At 37.4% G+C, this 21874-nt stretch overlaps 1 protein-coding gene across 8 annotated transcripts in view; it reads right to left on the reverse strand.

The window, feature by feature from the left end:
- The window catches only part of LOC120539266 (neurexin-2-like), a 2018463-nt gene that overhangs the window by 943137 nt on the left and 1053452 nt on the right, over positions 1-21874 (reverse strand). For all 8 annotated transcript variants that reach the window (XM_039769182.1, XM_039769181.1, XM_039769180.1 and 5 more), the window contains one exon: positions 14239-14677. In XM_039769182.1, the coding sequence (XP_039625116.1) occupies positions 14239-14677 (439 nt within the window). The remainder of the gene's footprint in view (positions 1-14238; positions 14678-21874) is intronic.

A 21874-nucleotide genomic window follows, 5' to 3' on the forward strand; every position in this document is an offset into this window, starting at 1 on the left:
ATATTGCCAATGATGCTGTGATCTTTGCAGAGTCAATGCAGGCTCTGATTTGGGATCTCAAGACACTTAACGAGGAGTCTGAGTGACTGAGTTTGCGAGTGTCCTGGATAAAAACCAAGATCCAGGCGTTTAATGACCTATTGGATACAACCATCAGTATCATGTCTGTTTGCAGAGAAAGTGTCATCTGTACTGAGAGGTTTACTTGCCTTGACAGTGACATTCATGTCTCTGGTGACTCTTCCTATGAAGTTAATAGACAGATTGAGAGAGCATGGGGGGTCATGAGGTTGCTGGAAAGGGGTGTGTGGCACTCCCAATATCTTTGCAAAAGGATGGAAGTCTTTAGAGTCCTGGTACGTACTGTTTTGCTATATGGTTGCAAGATATGGACGCTATCCAGTGACCTGTGACAAAGACTGGTCACCTTTGGTACTGTGTCTCTTCAGAGAATCATTTATTACCACTGGTTTGACTTTGAGTTGAATGAGCAGTTGCTCACAGAGTCCCAAATGGCCATGTGGCACAGTTCCCCGAGGGTGATTTGGCTCATTGATGAGGATCTGAGTGACTGGACCAGGCCGAGGGGATGCCCACTTAACGCCTGGCTGCACAAATAGATGGTAATTTCCAGAGGGTAGGACAGGATTGTGTGTCTGCCTGGAGGGTTGCCAACTGGTATCCTGAATTGTTTTATCATGTGGTGGGTGCAGTAACATGCTGTATAAGTACATGCTCCCCAACTTGACCTATTCATTAGAAGAGGAACAACTACAATATTTTTTATTTAATTGCATTTTCCCTTAAAACCACTAATGCTAAATATTTAAAAATGTGCAAAACAGATGGAAGAAGCCTGACTCATCTGCTAACATATGAAGTAACAATATGTTATTATTGGAGAAACTATCAGTATTTAAAATGTGCAATAAACTATTTCAAGTTTACCCCATTCCTTTGCTTTGTAATCACTTTTTTGATGTTATAAGGTAAAGATTCCAACATATTGGTACAAATGGTTAGTTCTGCAGCCTCACGGTTACTGGGTCTTGAATTCAACTGTCTACTCTATATAAGGAATATGTATGTCCTCTTCATGTTCAAATGGGCTTTCCCTTGGTTTCCACAAAGAGATGTAATCTTTTTCTCTGAATTAATTATTCTCTTGACTAGTGGCTTAAGGTAGCCGAAGAGTCGATGTTATTAGTAAACTTCCAGAGGTGTGTCTGCTGTGATGGAGTAGCAGGGAAGTTGATGGTGTTGTGGGGGGAGTGGCGATTTCACTGCTCATTGTTTTTCCACTCTGCATTTCCATTCTTCACTACAGTTTTCAGCACAGTATATCTGATCAACCAAACTTTTTTGGTTACCTACTATCAAATCAAAGAAATCTCTCCTAAACTCTTCCGTGGTACAACACATTCTATTTTTATTACATTTGTTAACAGAGTCAGACAAAGTTAATATATTAACAATTACTTTAAAGTGTTCAAAAATAGATTCTAAAGAGTACAAAATGTTTAATCTTGTTATGTTTTTATTATACTGATATACCTGTTTCTATGTACAGCTTGTGGATGACACTTTAGATTTCACAAAACAGTATAAGAAACAAACTGAAATGAACAAAGTGCTCAACATGCAGAAATTAATGCAGTGAATATGTAGAGAGAACAAACACACAACAGAAACTCCAATTTGTGCAAACCAGAGTAAAGAATACACATCTTAATACTGATGCTGGTGTATGTGCTTATTACTGTAAAACTGCATTCATGTTCATACTTGGCATGCAAGCAGGTGTGCCATGTTCTTCCAAATCCATCGCTCTTACCATTCACTTCTTTATTAATTGGAAATATATTTTAAATATATTTAAAAATATGCAAAATGTATTAAATACATACACAAATTTAGTTGATATGTATGTACAGATACAAATATATTTATTAAACATATTTCCAAATATATATTCTACTACTATATAACAGGAACTGTAGTATGCATTACTGCTGTTGCTATTTCTACTGCTATTATGGCCATAATTGGTACTGCTACTCAGGTCAGATCAGGTTGGGGTGTAGGCACTGGTGCAGAGCATCACCGCACCCACCACACAATGAAACAGCTCAGGATCCTGGTTGGCAACACCCCAGGCAGACACACAGTCCAGTCTCATCCCCTGGAAAGGACCATCCATCTGCTGCAACCAGAAGTTACGTGGGCATCCCCTTGGCCTGGTCAAGCACGGCTAATAATATACTTAATATTAAGATCATTAAAATAACTTACTTATAATATTATTATGCAAGTATTAATTCGGCATTTTGAATACTATTTTAACAATAAAGATGGTAAGGCAGTATGCCTTGGTATCTGCTTCAATAAGCAGAGGCAATAGTGCCAAATAGTGATGCTATGAGCTTGGCAAAATCTCAGAATTTTTTGGGTAATGGAGAAGAAACTAAACTAGTTTTGAGTGGATTATAATGGTACAATGGTCTTTTAAGTGTCACAGACGGCTAAAATAGTGTCTTCCAACTATGTTGGACCAATTATTGTTGCCAAATAAGAGTATGTGATCTGAGCTGTGAGGAGGCAGTTTATAATGATATATTTATATATCATTGCAGTCATAGAACTTCAATTTTGGGGCACACATTGGATGTGTCACAAAGCAGCTATATTTAACTGGGTTCGATATTATTAATAGTTAATGTTCCCATTATTTGAAAACACTTTGTTGTTTTTGTTTGTTTGTTTTTTATCATGGAATCAAGCATGGGCAAAGCAGATTGGGCAGTGATCTTACAGTACCCTGGAAAGTTCTGTACCAGCTGCTACAACTCTGTGATGACAGGCTGGCTTCACAAAGCATCATGGGGAGCAGAGAAAACAATGTTTGAGAGAAAGTTAAAATACTATTGAATACCATTTCTACCAAAATGAAATAAATAAAGTGGAAATAATCATATGCAAATATACAGAGATATAAAAATACAGCCCTTTTGTAATAAAACCTGTAACAATAATAAATGATAATATTGTATTTCATAATTATTCAATGACTTTTACTAGATTACTTTTATAAATTACACTTTTTTTACAGTTAATTGACTTATTTAAATATACTGTACCTCTGTACTTTAACATGCGATTATTTCATAATTGTCATTTTATTTATTTAATTGTGTTTATTTGATGATTTAAATATTATTTATTTTATTTTGGCACAAATGGTATTCCATAAAATCAAAGCAGATCTAACGAATAATAAAGCAAGTATATCTGCTAACCTTAGAATGGAACAAAGGAAAGCAAAAGACAGTTAGAAAACAAAACACTGGAACAAAAAGTAATATGAGAGTACAAAAAATAAGGAATTGACCTTGAGAGAAATTAAAACGAATCAGCAAAGGCAAGAAAGATGAGAACACATGACCTTGTGGAAAATGGAAAGTGAAGGAACGAAACTAACGGCGAGAAAGTAGAATTTCTTGATGCAAAAAAGTCAAGGAAAATGAATTTCCAATGAAGAGTGGTTACTCAAAAAACTGTAAGTATTTTCTGCTTAAAATGTTATTTGATTCAATAAAGAGTTACTGTATGTATTTTTATATATTACAAGCCTTTAAACATACAGTATGAGTGACTCGTATACTGAGAAGCTGGAGGAGATTTAAAAGGAGGCACAAGGATGGGACAAGAAAGGCAGAGGACTTGGTGACGGGGTACCAAAGTGGAGATGCCAGTCAAATGGGACCCTCAATGATTCTTAGTTTAGATTGATTATGTGTGGTCATAGTATGCAAATTATTTATTTGACTTTACCCTACTAAAGATAATGTTTCCTCTTTAAAGCTATCACAGCAATGATTATATACTCAGTGTTTAGCTATGAGTCAGCTTATACAAATCGCCTTCTGTATAGGTGTCTGCCAAATAAACGTTCAGTGAATAGTATTTAAAACTGATGTTGAAGAAACATGGATGCCATATCTAGAGCTCTGTTATTTCCTCTGAATTACAATATATTACTGAATGTGCAGTGCTAATTCTTTAGATCAAGAGTGATTTAATTATGGAGTTACAATACTTAAGGTAACTAATTGTTTTGGATTGATAATAATTCAGTGGAAGCAAAGAATATTAAATGAATTTCTACAGAAGATAAGTTTTTCCAAAAAGAATAACATATGAGGAGATCGTTCCTCCCCCACACTATGTGACTATTCAGTTCCACCCCTTGTCGGGTAAATGTTTATACAAAGTTATTGTCTGTTATACCTGCATTTTTATCACTCTTTAATTTAATATTGTTTTTTATCAGTATGCTGCTGCTGGAGTATGTGAATTTCCCCTTGGGATTAATAAAGTATCTATCTATCTATCTATCTATCTATCTATCTATCTATCTATCTATCTATCTATCTATCTATCTATCTATCTATCTATCTATCACACATACAGAGGACGGCATGTTAAATAATGATAAGACACATGAGATAATAGAGCCTCTCAGCATCAGTTGCACAATACTCAACTTGTGATAGGTTTTCATGTTCTGTTGTACCTTATCCTTAAAGTTCATAAACAGGCAGATTAGTTCATTCACGGGAGACTATATCATTAATTTTTTGTCATTTTGCAATATGCTGATGTTTAAGGAACTCTATGACTTCCAGGTTCTATTCCAACTCCATACATTCAAACAAGTTATGAGTATTTAATTCTAGTCCTCAAGGGCTGATGTGTCTCGCTAAACGCTATCAATTATTTCATGACCATAATTGTTTGATTAATTAGAAACAGTTAACAGTTCTGCAGGCTTCAAAATATTATAGGCTAAGTGCCAGCTGAGATAAGAAAATTCCCATCATTAACTGCAGAAAACTGAAAATAATTAAAGTATGCTAAACATAAAATGAGCACAAATAATAGGCTAAATAGTAAAGACAAACTGGGCAAAATATCACTTTTCTAAATGGAAAAAATTTGCATGTGTGAATTGGGTGTGTATTTATATGCAAGTTTGAAGTGTTGAAACAGCTATAACTTTATTTGAAAACCAATAAATTGAAAGAATTGAAAAGATTCTGAATATATACTGTATTAAGAAGGATTACCCAGCTGATCAAAAATAACACAGAGGGCTTAGTACAGAATAAGAGGCATATATAGACCCAAGAAAAAAAAGACTATTAAATGACTCTAACAGTGGTAGTACTCCTCCCAGTGTTCTTGTGGGAATAGGAGCATCATTAGAATGTGCTTGGACTTAAGCATGTGGTAGGAACCTGAGATGTAATATACTATTACTTAGAGTTAGTAGAACAGAAGAATGGTGCTATGGGGAAGTTTGGAATAGAATCTCTCAGTACGCTTATTCTCAAAGACAGAGTGAAGTTAACAAGGGTTATTAAACGTCCAAGGCTTTCTAACTAGTATAAAATCCCAAGATACAAGAACTGCAGCTATGTTGCATTTGTAGGGGGTAAGACTGGTGAGTGACCAGTTATTAACCATCACCTTGTAAAATTGAAGCCCTTAGCAGACATCTGGGCAAGGTAAAACTCTGTTTTTCTTTTATTGAGAAACATTGCCCTTTAAAGGCTACATAGGACCTAAAGAAGCAGAGATGGGTTGCTTTGATCTAAGTAGGGCCACCTCTAAGCCCAGAAATGACCCTGAGAGTTGTCTGAAATGATCTTCGTAAGGGGTTTAAAACTACGTAACACCAGTAGACTCACTAATTTTGAGGGTGGAAGGAGACACCAAAATAAAGGCAGGAAGAAAAGAGATCAAGATAATGTTTTTTAGAAAAAAATTTGAGGTGATAGGTGCTTTGGGGTAGTAAACAGGTAGACAAACTACATATGGTAAGCAAAGGTTTAAGACCTATGAAAAAATGTCTCATTGGATTGACAAAGGTTTGGTTTATCTTCTGTTGGTACTGTCACATTTTGACATCTGTTGGCATTATTCTGGATGTGAAGTAACTCTATATGGACATCTGGTAACTACATTAAGTGTCCATAATTACACTGTAACTACTATGTAATTACCTGTATAAGTACAGTGTAAATATGAGTTATTACTCTGTACTTACTGTGTAATACAAAGTAACGTTATAGTTAATTACTCAGTTGTCATTGATATTCCACCATTTATATAATTACAATGTAACAATTTATCACTGATCCAAAAACAAGTGTACTTACATAGTTACATTGTATCTGTACTTTCAAAATGTAATAAAAACATCAGGGTATGTAACTACAACTATGTAACAGATGTTCTATGGTCTGGGCAATTGTAGCGGAGAATTGCAGTGATAACTGTATAGGTTTTCAATGATATTTCAAGATCTGTTTTAAATGGTGAAAACACCTTTGCAAAATAGTTAACGCTTTTGCCCCACAGATCCATTATCCTGATGCTCCAGCAGACCCTGTGTTAGGATATAGCGGGTTGGATAAAGGATAGATGGATGTACGTTCTACCCATGTGTCCCTATGTCTTCTTCATGGGTTTTACTGCCACATCCCAGGGACATGTAGGTTGGGTCACATGGCCATATGTGTAAGAGCGTGAGTGCTGGTATGTTTATCAGTGGGCATTGTAATAGGATGGCTCCCCATCCTTTGTGCCTGGTGATGCTCGTAATGGTTCTGCGACCCTGTGTACCTTGATTGAATGATGCAAGTTTGGCAGTTAGGGATGGGTATAATTATAGCCCAAAAAATTCAACAATAAATAGTGTAACACAGCTACAAGAATGTGAAAAATGCTTGTTTAGGCAAAACATGTCAAGGTGGTGCCCCTCTAGATTTTGGGGAAAAGAGTTAACCATTTTGCAAAGACGTTTTCACCATTTAGAAAAGATCTTGAAATATCATTGAAAACCTATGCAGTTATCACTACAATTTTCCGCTACAATTTCCCAGACCATAGAACCTCTGTTACATAGTTGTAGTTACATACCCTGATGTTTTTATTACATTTTAAAAGTACAGATACAATGTAACTATGTAAGTACACTTGTTTTTGGATCAGTGATAAATTGTTACATTGTAATTATAATAACTGTGGAATAACAATGACAACTGAGTAATTAACTATAACCTTACTTGGTATTACACAGTAAGTACAGAGTAATAACTCAGGTAACACACAGGTAATTACATAGTAGTTACAGTGTAATTATGGACAATTAATGTAAAGTGTTACCGGACATCCTCTCCTTTAATCACATGCAGTATATCTAGGCAGATAGGTTATGAAGCAATAATATTGTAATTCATTTTTGCATTATATTGCAACCCATTGTCCCCTTTCAAATTGACTGAAAGTAAAGTTGAAATCACGCCTCTAGAGGTAGAAATGTTTTGATTTATTGCATCTAATAAGCAAAGAAACAGACTCAATTTATTTGTGGAGCTGCTTCCTGGCAGTAAAGGGACTGGGGATCACTTTCCAGGTTCTCCCTGCGTGTAGTTTGGATGTTCTCTTTTATGTCTGAGTGGGTTTCTTCTGGGTGCTCTGGTTTCCTCCCAGAGTCCAAAGACATGTAGGTTAGGGACATTGCTCCAAGTGTGTGTGTGTGTGTGTGTGTTTTTGTCTGTGGAGGTGTGTCTGTGTGTGTTCACTCTGAGATGGACTGGCACCCCAAGCACGGATTGTTCCTGCCACGTTCCCAATGCTGGATAGGCTCAGTCTCCTCTGCAACCAGGTCCTGAATAAGTGGTTTGGAAGATGAATGGATGGGTAAGAGAACATAGTGTTAGGACTTTTGCTTGTGTATTTAACCACAAGTCCCGTTTTGCATATTTAGGTTCTGACATTTGATTTAGTTTTTGTTGCTCTTTATTTCAATTTCTTGTCTGCCCTGACAATGAATCAGTTCACTCCCTGTATTTATTTATTTTTCTCCCTGTATGTTTTGTATGCAGCCATGCAGGAATGTCTTTTGACTATTTATGAAGTCTTGACTCTTCAGTTATGTGCGGGTTAATGATTATAATACAGAGCTAGCGAGCAGCAGAGTAACTTAACTACACTTTTTATCAACTTATTCAAATATTATTTATGAAACTTTGTCCAATAGACAATTTAGTTATGCCTGAAACTCCATATTCCTTCTCTTTGTCACTATACCCAGAATAGTCAGGCAAGTTCTTGGTTATATAAAAGATTTTCTGCTTGACCTTCAACTTTATCTTTTTATATGGTTTCATTGTTTGCATTATTGTGCATGTAAATTGAATATTTCATATTAAGATTTTCCTTTAGTCTACCATCTGAATTGTGAAAAGAAAAATGAACCTCTGTGGTCCACTTAATGGTAGGTGGAGTATGTGATATACAGATCTTTGTGGCATTGCTAACATTTGGGGTGCACCATCTGTACTTTATGTTATGCGAGTAGCAATAATGTACTGCTTATAAACTCTTATACAGTAGATGGTGTACCACAAATTTGAGTATAGCTACATTGCCTCCTATACTAACACACTGTACAAAAATGCACACAAGAAATTCCTGATACTTGTCCTTGATGCACTGATAACACAACATATGCATTCTCTAATGTAACAATTTCTTGTTCAACCTCTAATAGATAGAGGTGTCCCATGGAAAAATTGTTGAACTAAAGAGACTTATTTAGGTCTTTCTTTAAGAAGTAGCAAAACAGTTGGTAGTGTTGGATCACAGAAAATCTTAATAATCTTTTGACACGTTATTAGGATAAAAAAACAGATTCACAAACAAGAAGCACAAGTCAAAACAACCAATTCTTTGTTTATTTTTTACTTGGTTTATTCATTGTTTGAGAATTAAATCTTTTACTAAAGGCTTTCCTTTGTTACTCAATGCTTCAACCTTGTGCTGTGAGTGCTGTCTTCTCTTATAGTGCAATTGTGTGGTCCAAATAAAAACTAATAACATTTGCAAACAAAACAAAAATGAAAAACATAACAAAAGAACGTGTTCCTGAGAGGGCAGCGTGATCGTGCAGTGGTTTGGAGTGTAGCACCAAAACTCCAGGTTCATTGGTGTATAAACCAGGATGATCATTGTCTGTGTTTGAGTTTGCATGTTCTTGCCATGCCTCCTAGTGAGTGTGAGGTGAATTACCATCCCATAATTTGCTCCAGTAAAAAGTAGTGTAGATGTGTAGATGAGTCAGCGCTGTTTTTGAGAGGTTTGGAGCCAGTTCTGCCAATATGGTGACCCTGAACTGGAATAAATGGATTTAAAAAAATACATGGCTAGTTATCTAAATAAAGATACTTTAAATTTTTGTAATTTTTATTAACAAGGAGAGAAAATGAATAAAATTTGGAACAAAGGTGACATTTTAAGATTGGCAGAAATTGCCAAATTACAGATGATGTCTTTTTCACAGGATATGCCACTTATTAAACTTCTTCTTTGAAAGGAATGTGTTTTTTTTAACATCTGGAAATACTAAGCTATTTCTTAGAACTCCATCACTTCCAAGTATTTGTTAAAATCTTCCATTCTAAGTATTTTTTTTTTAAATAGAGTCCAATACTAATTATCACGTATAGGTGTGGATAACACTGCACCCTGCAGAGGAGCAGCTCGCTCAGATTCACACAAAAATGCATTATATTAACAAGCCACTGTAAGAGAGTAAATGTACTTGTTTGAGCCAAATTTCACAGCATTAATATATAACTTTGTGAAGTAGCTTCACAACTGCAGATCTCTTATGAATTCAAAAACTACTGTATATGCAGTTAATTCAAAGATAGTTTGTGTTAAAAATGAAAGCATCTTACATTGAACCTTCACTGAGTACATACATATGTGTGTCACCAAGGGCAAAAAGGACATGAGGTTTGGAAGTGACCAATGTGACAGTTTTGAGAAAAAAAGACTGAAGCTCAAAATGGTTACTGGCGAGATCCTCGAAAACCCACTGCATCTAGACAGAGGCAACATCTAATTATTAACAGCTCTCCATAGTAACATTTGCTAACTAAAGACAGAATAGTAACAAAGGAATCTGGCTAAATTCCCTACATTGATGGATAAGAATGGAGAGTTCTTACTGTTTTAAAAAGGAAGGTCTGGCAGATCAAATGTTCAGAGGGGGAATCTGAACCTTAAAAAGGAAAGGCTTCAGAGATGCAGTGTGCACATGCTCTACTAAAAAACAGTAACCTGATACCATTGGCACCTTATGGTGCCTGCCATGAAACAAGTGATATCAGGGGTAGCTTGGGAATAACTCAAGGCAGGTATTTACAGTACCATAAATGGCTTCTCATTATTGAGTTCACTGAACATAGAAATAGTCACAACCTCACTGGTAAAGAGGTAGTATGCTCAGAGGTGTTTAGAGATAACAGATAACGTGCTTGTTTGGAATTTGGTGTGTGAATTTTAGCATTGGGAGCTGCAAAAGTGTTCAAGCCACCAAAACCAGTTAGACAGGGAAATTTGTAATAGATCGAAACTAGTGGGGCAGCAAAATTTTTTTCACCTATCAAAGTTACTTTAATTCCTAGTCCAGTTCAGTCCTGTTTTTGTGGTGATTTCATGTCCCCTTAAGGTTTTGTCAGAGCACTAAAAATGATTGGGGCATGTGCATGCCCTGCAATGGATTTGTGCCACTCTAGAATGCAGATTTATCTTTCACCCATTTCCGCAATGATAGGTTCAGACCCTCTAAAAATATGTATTGAAGTCTGAGTAGTCATAAATAATCAGAAAATCACCGTGATTTACTGTTTAAATGGTTATGTAGACACCAGTGGCTGCTGTAGGTCTTTCAAACAGGGGAAGCACATTTTAGTCCTACATCATAAAATTAGTCAATTATAGCATTATGTTATTTTTATGTAAATTCTGCCCTCCTTTCTTTTTGTAGGAAATGGTCTGTGACCGTGTCATACCATCTGGGAGTTCTTTCCAGAGATTTGACAATTTCCTCTCAATGGCCAGCAGAGCAAAGTTGCTTAAATGGTTTTGGCTCGCCTTGTGTTAGGCTGTACGACATGACTTGTTTTAAGCAGAAGACGCTCCTCTCTACAACTGCTGATGTAGCTCCAATTGGTGCCACTAAAGTCAATAGCTTATATAGTCTTTAAAAAACACCAGGAAATCACACAGCTTATCCCTGTAGCCCTGCAAGTCATGATTTGAATATAGGACTTGGAGTTCGGATCTCAGTCTCCCTACATCAAACGGGAGACACTTTGGAATACAGTAATTGCTCCTCGATCGCAGGGGTTGCGTTCCAGAACCCCCCGCGATAGGTGAAAATCCGCGAAGTAGAAACCATGTGTTTGTATGGTTATTTTTATATATTTTAAGCCCTTATAAACTCTCCCACACTGTTAACATTATTATCTAGACATGAAACAACACCCTTTAGTCAAAAGTTTAAACTGTGCTCCATGACAAGACAGAGATGGCAGTTCTTTCTCACAATTAAAAGAATGCAAACATATCTTCTCTTCAAAGGAGTGCGCGGGTCAGGAGCAGAGAATGTCAGAGACAGAGAGAGAGAGAGCGTGACAGAAAAGAAAACAATCAAAAAATCATGCTGTTGGGCTTTTAAGTATGCGCACCGCGATAAAGCTGCCGCAAAGAAGGGAGCAATGTGAAGGTAGTCTTTCAGCATTTTTTACAGTAGTGTCCGTATCTTCTAGGAAAATAGCCTCTGTGCAAACAGCCCCTCTGCTCACACTCCCTCCGTCAGGCGCAGAGCATGTCAGAGAGAGTGAGAAAGACAGAGAAAAGCAAACAATCAAGCACAGCTCGGGAAGCACATCGTATATCATTGAGGAGTTTTAGTTAATATGTAATACATGCTCTGATTGGGTAGCTTCTAAGCCATCCGCCAATAGCGTCCCTTGTATGAAATCAACTGGGCAAACAAACTGAGGAAGCATGTACTTTAAATTAAAAGACCCATTGTCTGCAGAAATCCGCGAACCAGCGAAAATCTATATTTAGATATGCTTACATTTAAAATTTAAAATCCGCGATGGAGTAAAGTTGCAAAAGTCGAAGCGCGATATAGCGAAGGATCACTGTAACTCTTTAGGAAACACCTCTCTCATTTCAACAAATTTCCCTAGATTCTATGTTATATTATTCTATTCTATTCTATTATTATATTCTATGTTCTAGGAAGCACATACTTTCCAGATTTGAAAAACGCTAAGAAATCTGCTCCATAAGATTGTCTAGAATGTCCAGGAACAGACTTCTGTAATGCTCCTAGGGATTCTGCAACTGTGACAGACACCGATGATTTTGCCTAGGCTCATTTTGAGGGTGTGATGTGAGACTTGACACTTTTGCATAAACAGCTTTGAAAACCTCCTCTGACCTTTTCGCCTTTGCAAAAGCAAGGAGACTCTCAGTTCTTTGTTTGTAGTAAAGAACATCCATAGCCCTCTGCTGCACAATTTCAAAGACCACGTCAGTTTCTGAGGAGATTTGTTCATATGCGTTCAACATGAAAACAAACTCAAAATTCTTCAGTGTCCTTAAGAAGCCATTGGCAGCATTGAGTGTGTCCTCCTACTATGGTCTCATCTTCAATAATCTTTTCAAAAGTCTGCAGCAGCCCATCATAGTTGTTTGCCACAGTCACTATTCGTTATGTAAGGTTCCATCGAGCAGGAGCATTTCTGGGCAACCTTGAACATCCTACAGACTCGAGAATAGACTTCCACTTGGTAGATTTAGAAAAAAATGTAGCAAATCAAGAGAGAAATGCAAAACACATTCTGGATTCAAACAAGCATTTTGCCCCCTGAGGCAATACCAGGTTCCGTTTGTGTGTATAGCAGTGTACAAGCATTGCACTGGGGGCTATTGCTTTAACTTTAGCCTGAAGTCCATTCAGAGAGGAAGTCATGACAGCAGCCCCAAGTTTTTCTTTGTAATTGTAGCCCTGCATGTTTAGACCTCAAAGAAACACTGGACATCTCGCCCCCCGAAACATCAAAAAGTCCAACAAATCGCTCCTGAATTTGACCTGCAATATTGACATATCGAGCTATGACAGACAGTTGTGCATGACATGAAAAGCCATAGCCATGGAAAAAAGGGAACAGTTTCAACTTGACCTTTGATTTCATCAACAAAAGTGGCTGCAATAGTAGAAATCAAATAATTTTGAATGGAATGGGACATACCAAAAAAAAACAAACTAGAAGATGGCTAGAAGTGTGAGGTACTACATAATTATATGTAGTAGATTACATAAAACACCTTTTTACTTAGCATTTTAAAAATTAATAAAGTTAAAAACCAAGTCTGAAAGGGTTTGTGGTGGCAGATAGTTTTCATTTGATATCAGATTCCAACTCATGTCATGTAGTAATTGTATTGATTGATGTCCTATTGTTAGTTATTATTTGTGGAGGATCTGTGGCTAATTTTTTAAACATACAATGTTTGAAAGAAGCATCCAATGGAGAGTTAAATTTGCCATATGCACACGTAAGTAAGTGTTGTGATGGGGTGTTCCTTGGAAATCTGTTTTAACATCAGGATCAGTTATCTGTCATGTAAAAGAGGAAAATACATAAGTTGAAATAACATCTCTTAAATTAATTTGAATGAGTAAAATGTTGTACAGAATATTTCTCTGTTTTAAGTAGATTTTTTTTAATTTGCCAATGCATATTAATGGGAGGTTTTGAAGTTTCAACAATTTATACAGTAAAATCTATTCAAGATTTGTCAATGAAAACTGAGCTTTCCCAACAAATGCCCTTGCAGCAACAAAATGAGCCTACTGGGAGCAAATTTGTTTTGTTAGGACAAACAGGCAAGACATGGCAAAAATGTTATTTGCCTTCATATTTTATGCAATTGCACCCAAAAATGGATCAATGGATCATTATATGTATACTGCAATTCTTCACTTCACACTGTCAGCGCCTCCCCTTATGCACTCAAGTTACTTGTTGGACAAATACAGACTGAAACACATTGTAGCTGTGACACTATAAATAAGCTTACCTGTAATCTCATTTAAGTTTTTAATATATAATATATGTAAATTCACAATGATGAAATAGGAAAAGGTGTGCAAAACTGACAATTTAATCAATTAATGGTCATATTCAGGTATGCAGTGAACATTATTATTATTGAGTGCACCTAATTGAGACATGTAAGAAAAAAAAATAAACATGAAAAAGCCAATTAAAGAAACCAGCACCTTAGTGAAATTCTTACCTTTTCGGCCATCCCGTTGAAAGTCTACATGGCTCCATTCTCCATCATTCACCTTTTTGTTGCTGGCTCTCATCTTGATTGCCCCAGATCCCATATCTAACAGTAAGAATAAATATCCATCCAGCAGCTCAATCGCAAAGTAATCAGCCTTCTGCAATCTTTCTGATCGACCCTCCTTGGGGGGCTGTAACCGACCATGGCTAAACAGCAGCAAACCATTTGGCTCAGTGGTCCGAAAATCAAAGGAAATTGACCCAGTCCTCTTGGTGTTCCACTTTGGCAGGGCAATATAAGCTTCAGGGGTCTCAAAAGTCACTGGGTCAAGGGATGCTACATTCTCACAGCGAAACACAACATCGCCATGCAACTTCATTTTTGGATCTCCCTCTTTGGCTAAACGAGACAGCTCCAGCTTGAAGTCATTGTTCTTATAAACCACCTATGGAAGGAGATAGAAAAGCAGTAGCATGAATTGACAAGTGTGCAATGTCACAGTAAAAGTTTTACACTTTCTTTGACATTTGTGGAAAAAGAAGCATCATTCAGCCTATAATCCTCCAGGTAGGATCTGACTAAAGATCCAGCTACTAAAAGAGCTATAAATAGCAGTAGGCGGCCTGTACTCACTGAGTCTATAGAAAGGAGTAAAAACTGTAATTATGGGGTGATGAGAGGTAGTTTGGACATATGCAAGGTTTGAGAAAGTGTATGTGAAAACAGATGGAATGTTTGCAGGATCAAATAGATACCCCACACTACAGAGTTTGGAAAGGACAATGCTGCACAGAGGCAAACCATAAGGGGCATTCAGCATTCATTTGAACTTTAAATCACTATTTCTGAGGTCTTTTTCATGTTAAATATTACCACTGACTCCCCAAAAACAAACTAGATAGGTTAGAAAGTATTTAAATGTGATGGATATACCAATATACACACCATAGTGGTTCATGTTGATGCCTCATGGTTTCAGAGACATGGGTCTCACTCAGTCTGTGTGGAGTCATCATGTCTTTTTTCTATGTACTCTGGTTTCTAGATGTACACATCAGATTAAATGGCCCATTATACATATGTTCACGAATGTGCCCTGAGATGAACTGGCGTTCCCATCCAGGGCTGGTATCTAAACTTACCATAAATAGCTCCAGTTCCCCATGACATTTCATTGCAATAAATGTGTCCAGAAAATAGATGTAAAGCTGTATACATGTATATAATGTAACAGTATTTAACATACAAGGCGACTGCAGTGAAGCAACAGTGCTCTTCCACCAGATAGAAGCAAATGAAGAAAACAAATAAGTCAATCAATCAGTGATCGACTCCACCTGTGAATATAATTAAAAAAGGCCTCTTTAAGAAGGCAATGTGTCAGAAGGGAATTCTTCAGGAGCACCACAATGAGGCAGAGGTTTTGTGAGCAACAGTAGTGCTCGTCCCACAGGACCAGTGATTTGGTTTAGTGATGGACCAGGAAACAAAATTGTTTGGTCAGAAAAAAAAAACAAACTAAAAAGTCCTCACTGCCTAAAAATCTTTCGCAAAATAATTATAGTAATCACAAAGCAAGATTCTAGGCATTTATCCAAAATCTTGGATGCCTACATTACCATGATTATGAGTAACATGTAGCACTGCTAACAGTCATGTGACTGGCAACAAAGAATTCACGAAATGAGCACAAAATGGCAGTTAAATGGCAACACCAACAAGACAGGCAAAATAATAATTATGTAAATAATTTAGTAATTCAAAACTTCAGAATGATGTATCCAAATTACAGTATTTATTAGATCAAAAAATAAGAATTATGACAACATGTCTTGGAGGACTAAAGGAAACTTAGCATTATGCTTGTTTTAAAACAGAATGAGAATGGAATTATTATAATAATAATCATGATACAGTTTATTTATACAGCACCTTTACTATGCTCAAAGCTCTTATAAGGATGTAGTGGTACTGGGACCCCAAGGAGAGTACTGTAACATAACAGCCTGAGAGTTTATACAGGCATTCTTGTCTCCATATATGGCTGCACAAATAACTTCAAAGGTGTGAGTTTAAATCTACTCCTATTAAGAATAATGCTGCGCAGACTCTTCAACTTAGTGTAAATATAGTGTATCTATAACAAGTGACTTAGTGTAAATGTTAGTTGACATGGACATAAACATGTCAGAGACAGAGAGAATGCATGTTGTGCTTATAATGTGAGAAAGTCAGTTCACCGGACTGGTATTTAGGAGCCACACCAGTGGCAAGCAAACTCAGCAGGGCAATAGGATTATGCTTCTCATTTCTGATTAATCTGTTATTTTCCTTTGTTCATCCATGCCTTGTGTATTTTTATAATTAAATCTAGGTTTGGGCTCTTCATGATATTTAATTTAGAGCTTGAGGCACTATTTCAGAACCAAATCAGAAGGAAAAATTGCAGGGGTGTCAAATATTCAGGGAATTTCTTCCCTGACTTGAACAGAATCACAGTGTGACTTTTCTTTTCCTAAACTGGAGGAAGACCCTACCTTTCTCAACACCAAGAGTATAAAGTCAAGGCAAACAAGCTCAATGGCAAGACAAAGAAAAAAGAACATAGCATTCTCAATCGGCTTTAATCCAATCCCAACTACACTGGGCTCGGTGCAAGAAGCAACCTTCAGCAGCAATTGTAACAGGCAGCAGGGTACCACTGGCAGTGACCACTCATGAGACAGCCAAACTTATGCTCACAGAGAATCCAATTTGGAATGGCCTTTAATGCAAACATCTTTGAGGGTGGTGGAAGAAAACCAGAGCATCCACAGGAAACCCATTCACAATTTTGGAAGAACACTCACAGAAAACCACTGGCTTATGGAATTCCTTACCAAGACATTCAATCTGTGAGGTAACCTGTGCTCATGGCTGTACCACTTTTCCAGTCCACAAGAAAAAAACCCAGAATATTTCATGTCTGTTTTCACCTAGATGTGGAATGATGGTGCAGTGGTTAGCGCTGCTGCCTGGCAGTGGATTTGAATCCCAGTCCATTCACTGTCTGTCTGGAGTTTGTGTGTTCTTCCCAGGTGCCAGGTTTTCCTCCCACATACCAAAGAAGCGAATATTAACTTTACTGATAAAACTGAATTGCCAGAGAATATTGACAAATTACATGTCAATTAGTATAGTAGTATAGTAGTATAGTAGTTCACATGACAATAATGACCCTATCAACTAAGCGGTCACATATAATTGAGGCTGAGTTCAGGCAGGAGTCTTGCAATTGATTGGTGACCTTTCCAGGGGTGACTCCAGTGCTGCTAGAATGTGCCCAGAACTTGATGGAGCTTGTTCAATAGTGCATAGACGTTTTTTAGCAACATCTTGAGGTTTAAAGTTTTCAAGAAGTACAATTGCTTGGTAATAGCAGCTACATGATCTTCTCTTGTAAAAGTTATGCTCAATTCAATTTATATACACATGTTCTTTTCCTGATTTGGTTCTGTTCTGAAGGTTTGAGTATTCCAGTCTGAATGCTGGATTATGTTGCTCTGCCAAAAATAGCTAATTCATTAAAATGTATGTTCATTTCATTTTGCATCTGTCTGGCACTGAGGCGTAACAGGGAGATTTCTTTTTTGTGCAAACTCTTTCTAGCTGCACTGACAGAGACAGATGAATTGGCTTCAGAAAAAAAAAAAATCTTTGCTAAAATTGGTGTCCAAATGCAGTCTGGGAAACCAAGATGATGATAACATTCAGCTCTTTGTTGGTGTGAGTGCTTGTGCAACATTGCTGTTCACAAGTTTGCTGTACATGTGTGTGCATATCTTCTGTATTAAATTGGAAATGTTGATAAAGTAAGATGTGGGGTGGGGGGAGCCGTTAAGGATTTAGATGTAGAAATCAATTTTTAATTTGCCTGTCATGATGGTAAAGCAGGCATGTCAACAACTCTGACATCAAATTAATTAGACAAATGCCTGGAGAAAGAGAGAGAAAAGCGAGAGGGGGTAATGAAAGCAAAAAAAAATACAAGGTCATCTATAAGAGAGAGAGAGCGTGAGTACGAGAGAGCAACGCTTAAAAGCCAGCCTTACTTCACTCTCGTCATCAAAGCCAATGCCAAGAATGTCTGTCTGTGTGTGCGGATGAGCTCTTGGCTTATTTTAAAAATGATCTTTTCTTCTTTGTGCTTCACAGTGAATCATGTAATGACATCTATGGCTCTGATGGAATGAAACATCACACTTACTGCACAATGTACTCAAGCTTTACATGCATGTGCTAGTCATTCTGGCCACACTGGGGCTTTTACATTGGATTGACTTAACATGCACCTAATGATCTTCCTACATTGGCCTCCTTTCAAAACCCTTTGAAATAAATTGAATTTGCTCTGCTCCTGGCTTAACACCTACTGTACATAATAACAAGAACCATCTTCCTGGCTAGTGGTTTTACTCAGTATTTTAAGTATCACTGCTTTATAGATAGGGACAGTAAGTCAGATATTGTTACACTATGTTGTATTATGTTTTTATTTTGTGGTACAAAGCATCCACATACTGTAGATGCATTCAGGTTCTCCAGAATAAATTCCTATAATTTACTAATTTGCTTTAATAAAAATGTTAATGAAAAGGTTCTGATTCTAAGAATCAAGTATTTAGTCATGTATGGTACTTTAGTGCCTATACTCCATCACCCACCTTGAATTCATGATGGGCTGACTGAACAGTGCCCGTAGAGTTGGAATGCAGGCATTAGAAGATATGAACTGCAGTGCCACTCTCAACTGTAAAGTAATGTAAGGGATGGACTAGCTCATAAATGTTGACTGTTTCTGAGTGCAATAACTGTAAATTTTAGTATTGTAATGGTGCTGACAAGTATCATCAGCCTGGGGATGGTATCACAGATGAGTTACCAACTGCATAAGCCGGCATTTGACCATATTAATGAGCACTTTCATTTTTAGCTGCAAAGGAAACTATAAAAATGGCAAGCGTATCACTGTTGCACAAATTCCAACTAGTGCAGTCATCCTTCTAAAGACAGAGAGCTACCTAAGAGAATAATGTATAGAGCAAGAATCCATTGAGGAATGGCGTCACAGGGTGTTACTGCCAATTCATAACTGTTGGAATCAGTAATGAGCATTGTACTAAAATAAAGAGCACAAAGCACAAAGAGTGCCTTTGACCACCTACTTTTTCAAAGTTTAGAGACAACAGTTATATTTATGGGCCCTCTTCATCACTGTGTGATAAAGAAAGATCTCCGTCAAGGGCTAGAAACAGCTTTAAAAAGTTGTGCGCTTTTATACCATCTAACCTCTATGCATCCCTGTGTTCTTTCATACTAAGATAAAATACATTGTCTATTATCTGTCACACCCTATTCATCATCTGCCCACTGTCCTTTCATCTACTAAATAGTTAAGGTCAACCAACATGCCCAGACCAAACAGGGTTCATGACAGTACTGAAATTGTGATATGCATAACGTTAGGATTTACTTGTTAGAGCTAAGTAGCATGGTGCTGCTCACAGTTCTCAGTTAGTTTCCATGCTCTGTTCTCCCCTTGTGTGTGTGTGTGTGTGTGTGTGTGTGGATTCTTCACTTGTGCGTGTGTGTGGATTTTTCTGTGTATGCTGTGACTTTCCTGTTAAAACTCTAAGAAGCACACATAAGGCTGATTAATAAATCTAACTGGCCCAGTCAGTGTAATTATGTGCGTTTATGTGTGAGGATGCCTTGTGATGGACTGTCACCTGAAACAGAGTTAACTGGTTCCCAACCTTAAACTGACACTTAAGTGGTTCTGGTAAATAGTGGACTCTGCTACACACACTCTCTTTTCTTTGCTCTCTTCTATTCTTTGTTCAACTTGCAGGGGAACTGCAGTTGGCTTAAAGTGCTTGACATAAGATGAAACTACCATTCCTCCTGTAATAAATACATGTCCCTTTGTCTTTCTTCTCTGTATCTCTGCTATCTGCAAAAAAATCTTCCTTTCAAAACTTAATCGCAACTTTTGAAGAAAATACTCTCCATCTCTAGCTTCAAGTCTGTCTTAAGCAGACCTGGGTAAAAATATTGATTTTCTGTTTATTGTTATTTTTTGTTTAAATGATTTTAACAAGGGGGTGGCACTGTGGTGCAGTGGTAGCGCTGCTGCCTCGCAGTTAGGAGACCCGGGGTTCGCTTCCCGGGTCCTCCCTGCGTGGAGTTTGCATGTTCTCCCCATGTCTGCGTGGGTTTCCTCCGGGCACTCCGGTTTCCTCCCACAATCCAAAGACATGCAGGTTAGGTGGACTGGTTATTCTAAATTGGCCCGTGTGTGTGTGTGTGTGTGTGTGTGTCCTGCGGTGGGTTGGCACCCTGCTCAGGATTGGTTCCTGCCTTGTGCCCTGTGTTGGCTGGGATTGTCTCCAGCAGACCCCCGTGACCCTGTATTTGGATTCAGTGGGTTAGAACAAGTCTCAAGATCGCTGTCGTGAATCTCTGTCCTGCTCGATTGTTATATGTAGATTTTTGCACATCTTTGTTTTTTGGCATCCAATCCAGTTGATGTTGCCAATGTGCCTGTTAAGGTTTCTGTGGAAAAGTACTTTACTATATCACATAAAGTGGTGTGTCATCTTTAAATGAAATCAGTGTCTTTGACACTTAAATTAAATGCATGGACCTGCTGTGGATTCAAACGGCGTGTCGTTAAAAGACAACTGGATAAAATGAAAGCCATATGTAAGCTGTGCAAATCAAACATTAATTATTGTTGCAACACAACAATTTTGAGAAACCACTTATCCCCACGTCACCCATAAATGTAATTTCTGTCAACATCCAAACGAGTAGAGCATGAACAATCTGCACTGGAGATGGTGGGTAGGTCCAAGCTTCCGTTTAATTCACCTTGTGTCCAAACAAATAACAGAATCTATAGCAGGGGTCCCCAACTCTGGTCCTGAAGGGCCCCATTGGCTGCATACTAAACCCTACTTTCTCTACTGTTCTTTTTCCATTTTTTGTGGTGGCAATCTGTGCCACCACCACCTGATCAAAGCACTGTGCTGTTCTTACAGTGATGGATTAAAGGCCAGAGGTCCACATGACCATCATCATCAAGTTCTTCCATGTGAAGCCTGAAAACCATGAGGACTGATTGAGGTCATTTATGTTAGGTAGAATGCCTAGAGGGGGCTGGGCGGTCTTGTGGCTTGGAACCCCTGCAGATTTTGTTTTTTTCCCCAGCCATCTGGAGTTTCTTTTTGTTTTTTCTGTCCTCCCTGGTCATGGGACCTTACTTTTATTCTACGTTAATTAGTATTGCCTAATTTTATTTTTATATTTTGTTGTTTTTTTCTTTTTTTTCTCTTTCTTCATCCTGTAAAGCACTTTGAGCTACATATTTTGAATGAAAGTGTGCTATATAAATAAATGTTGCTGTTGCATGTTTTCATTTTAGCCCATTTTTTAATTAGTGCATTGTTTCTGCTGCTAATTAACTTCTTTTGAATTAATTTTTATTGACTTGTTTTTAAGTTTTGGTCCTCTGAATTTTTTCCTCATTCCTCTAATTTGCTTTATTTCTTTCCTTAAATGGCACCCAAATAGAAATTAAATGTGAAATGAATGAACCAGC

Source organism: Polypterus senegalus, chromosome 11 (genome assembly GCF_016835505.1).
Source record: "Polypterus senegalus isolate Bchr_013 chromosome 11, ASM1683550v1, whole genome shotgun sequence".
NCBI classification, from domain to species: domain Eukaryota; kingdom Metazoa; phylum Chordata; class Cladistia; order Polypteriformes; family Polypteridae; genus Polypterus; species Polypterus senegalus.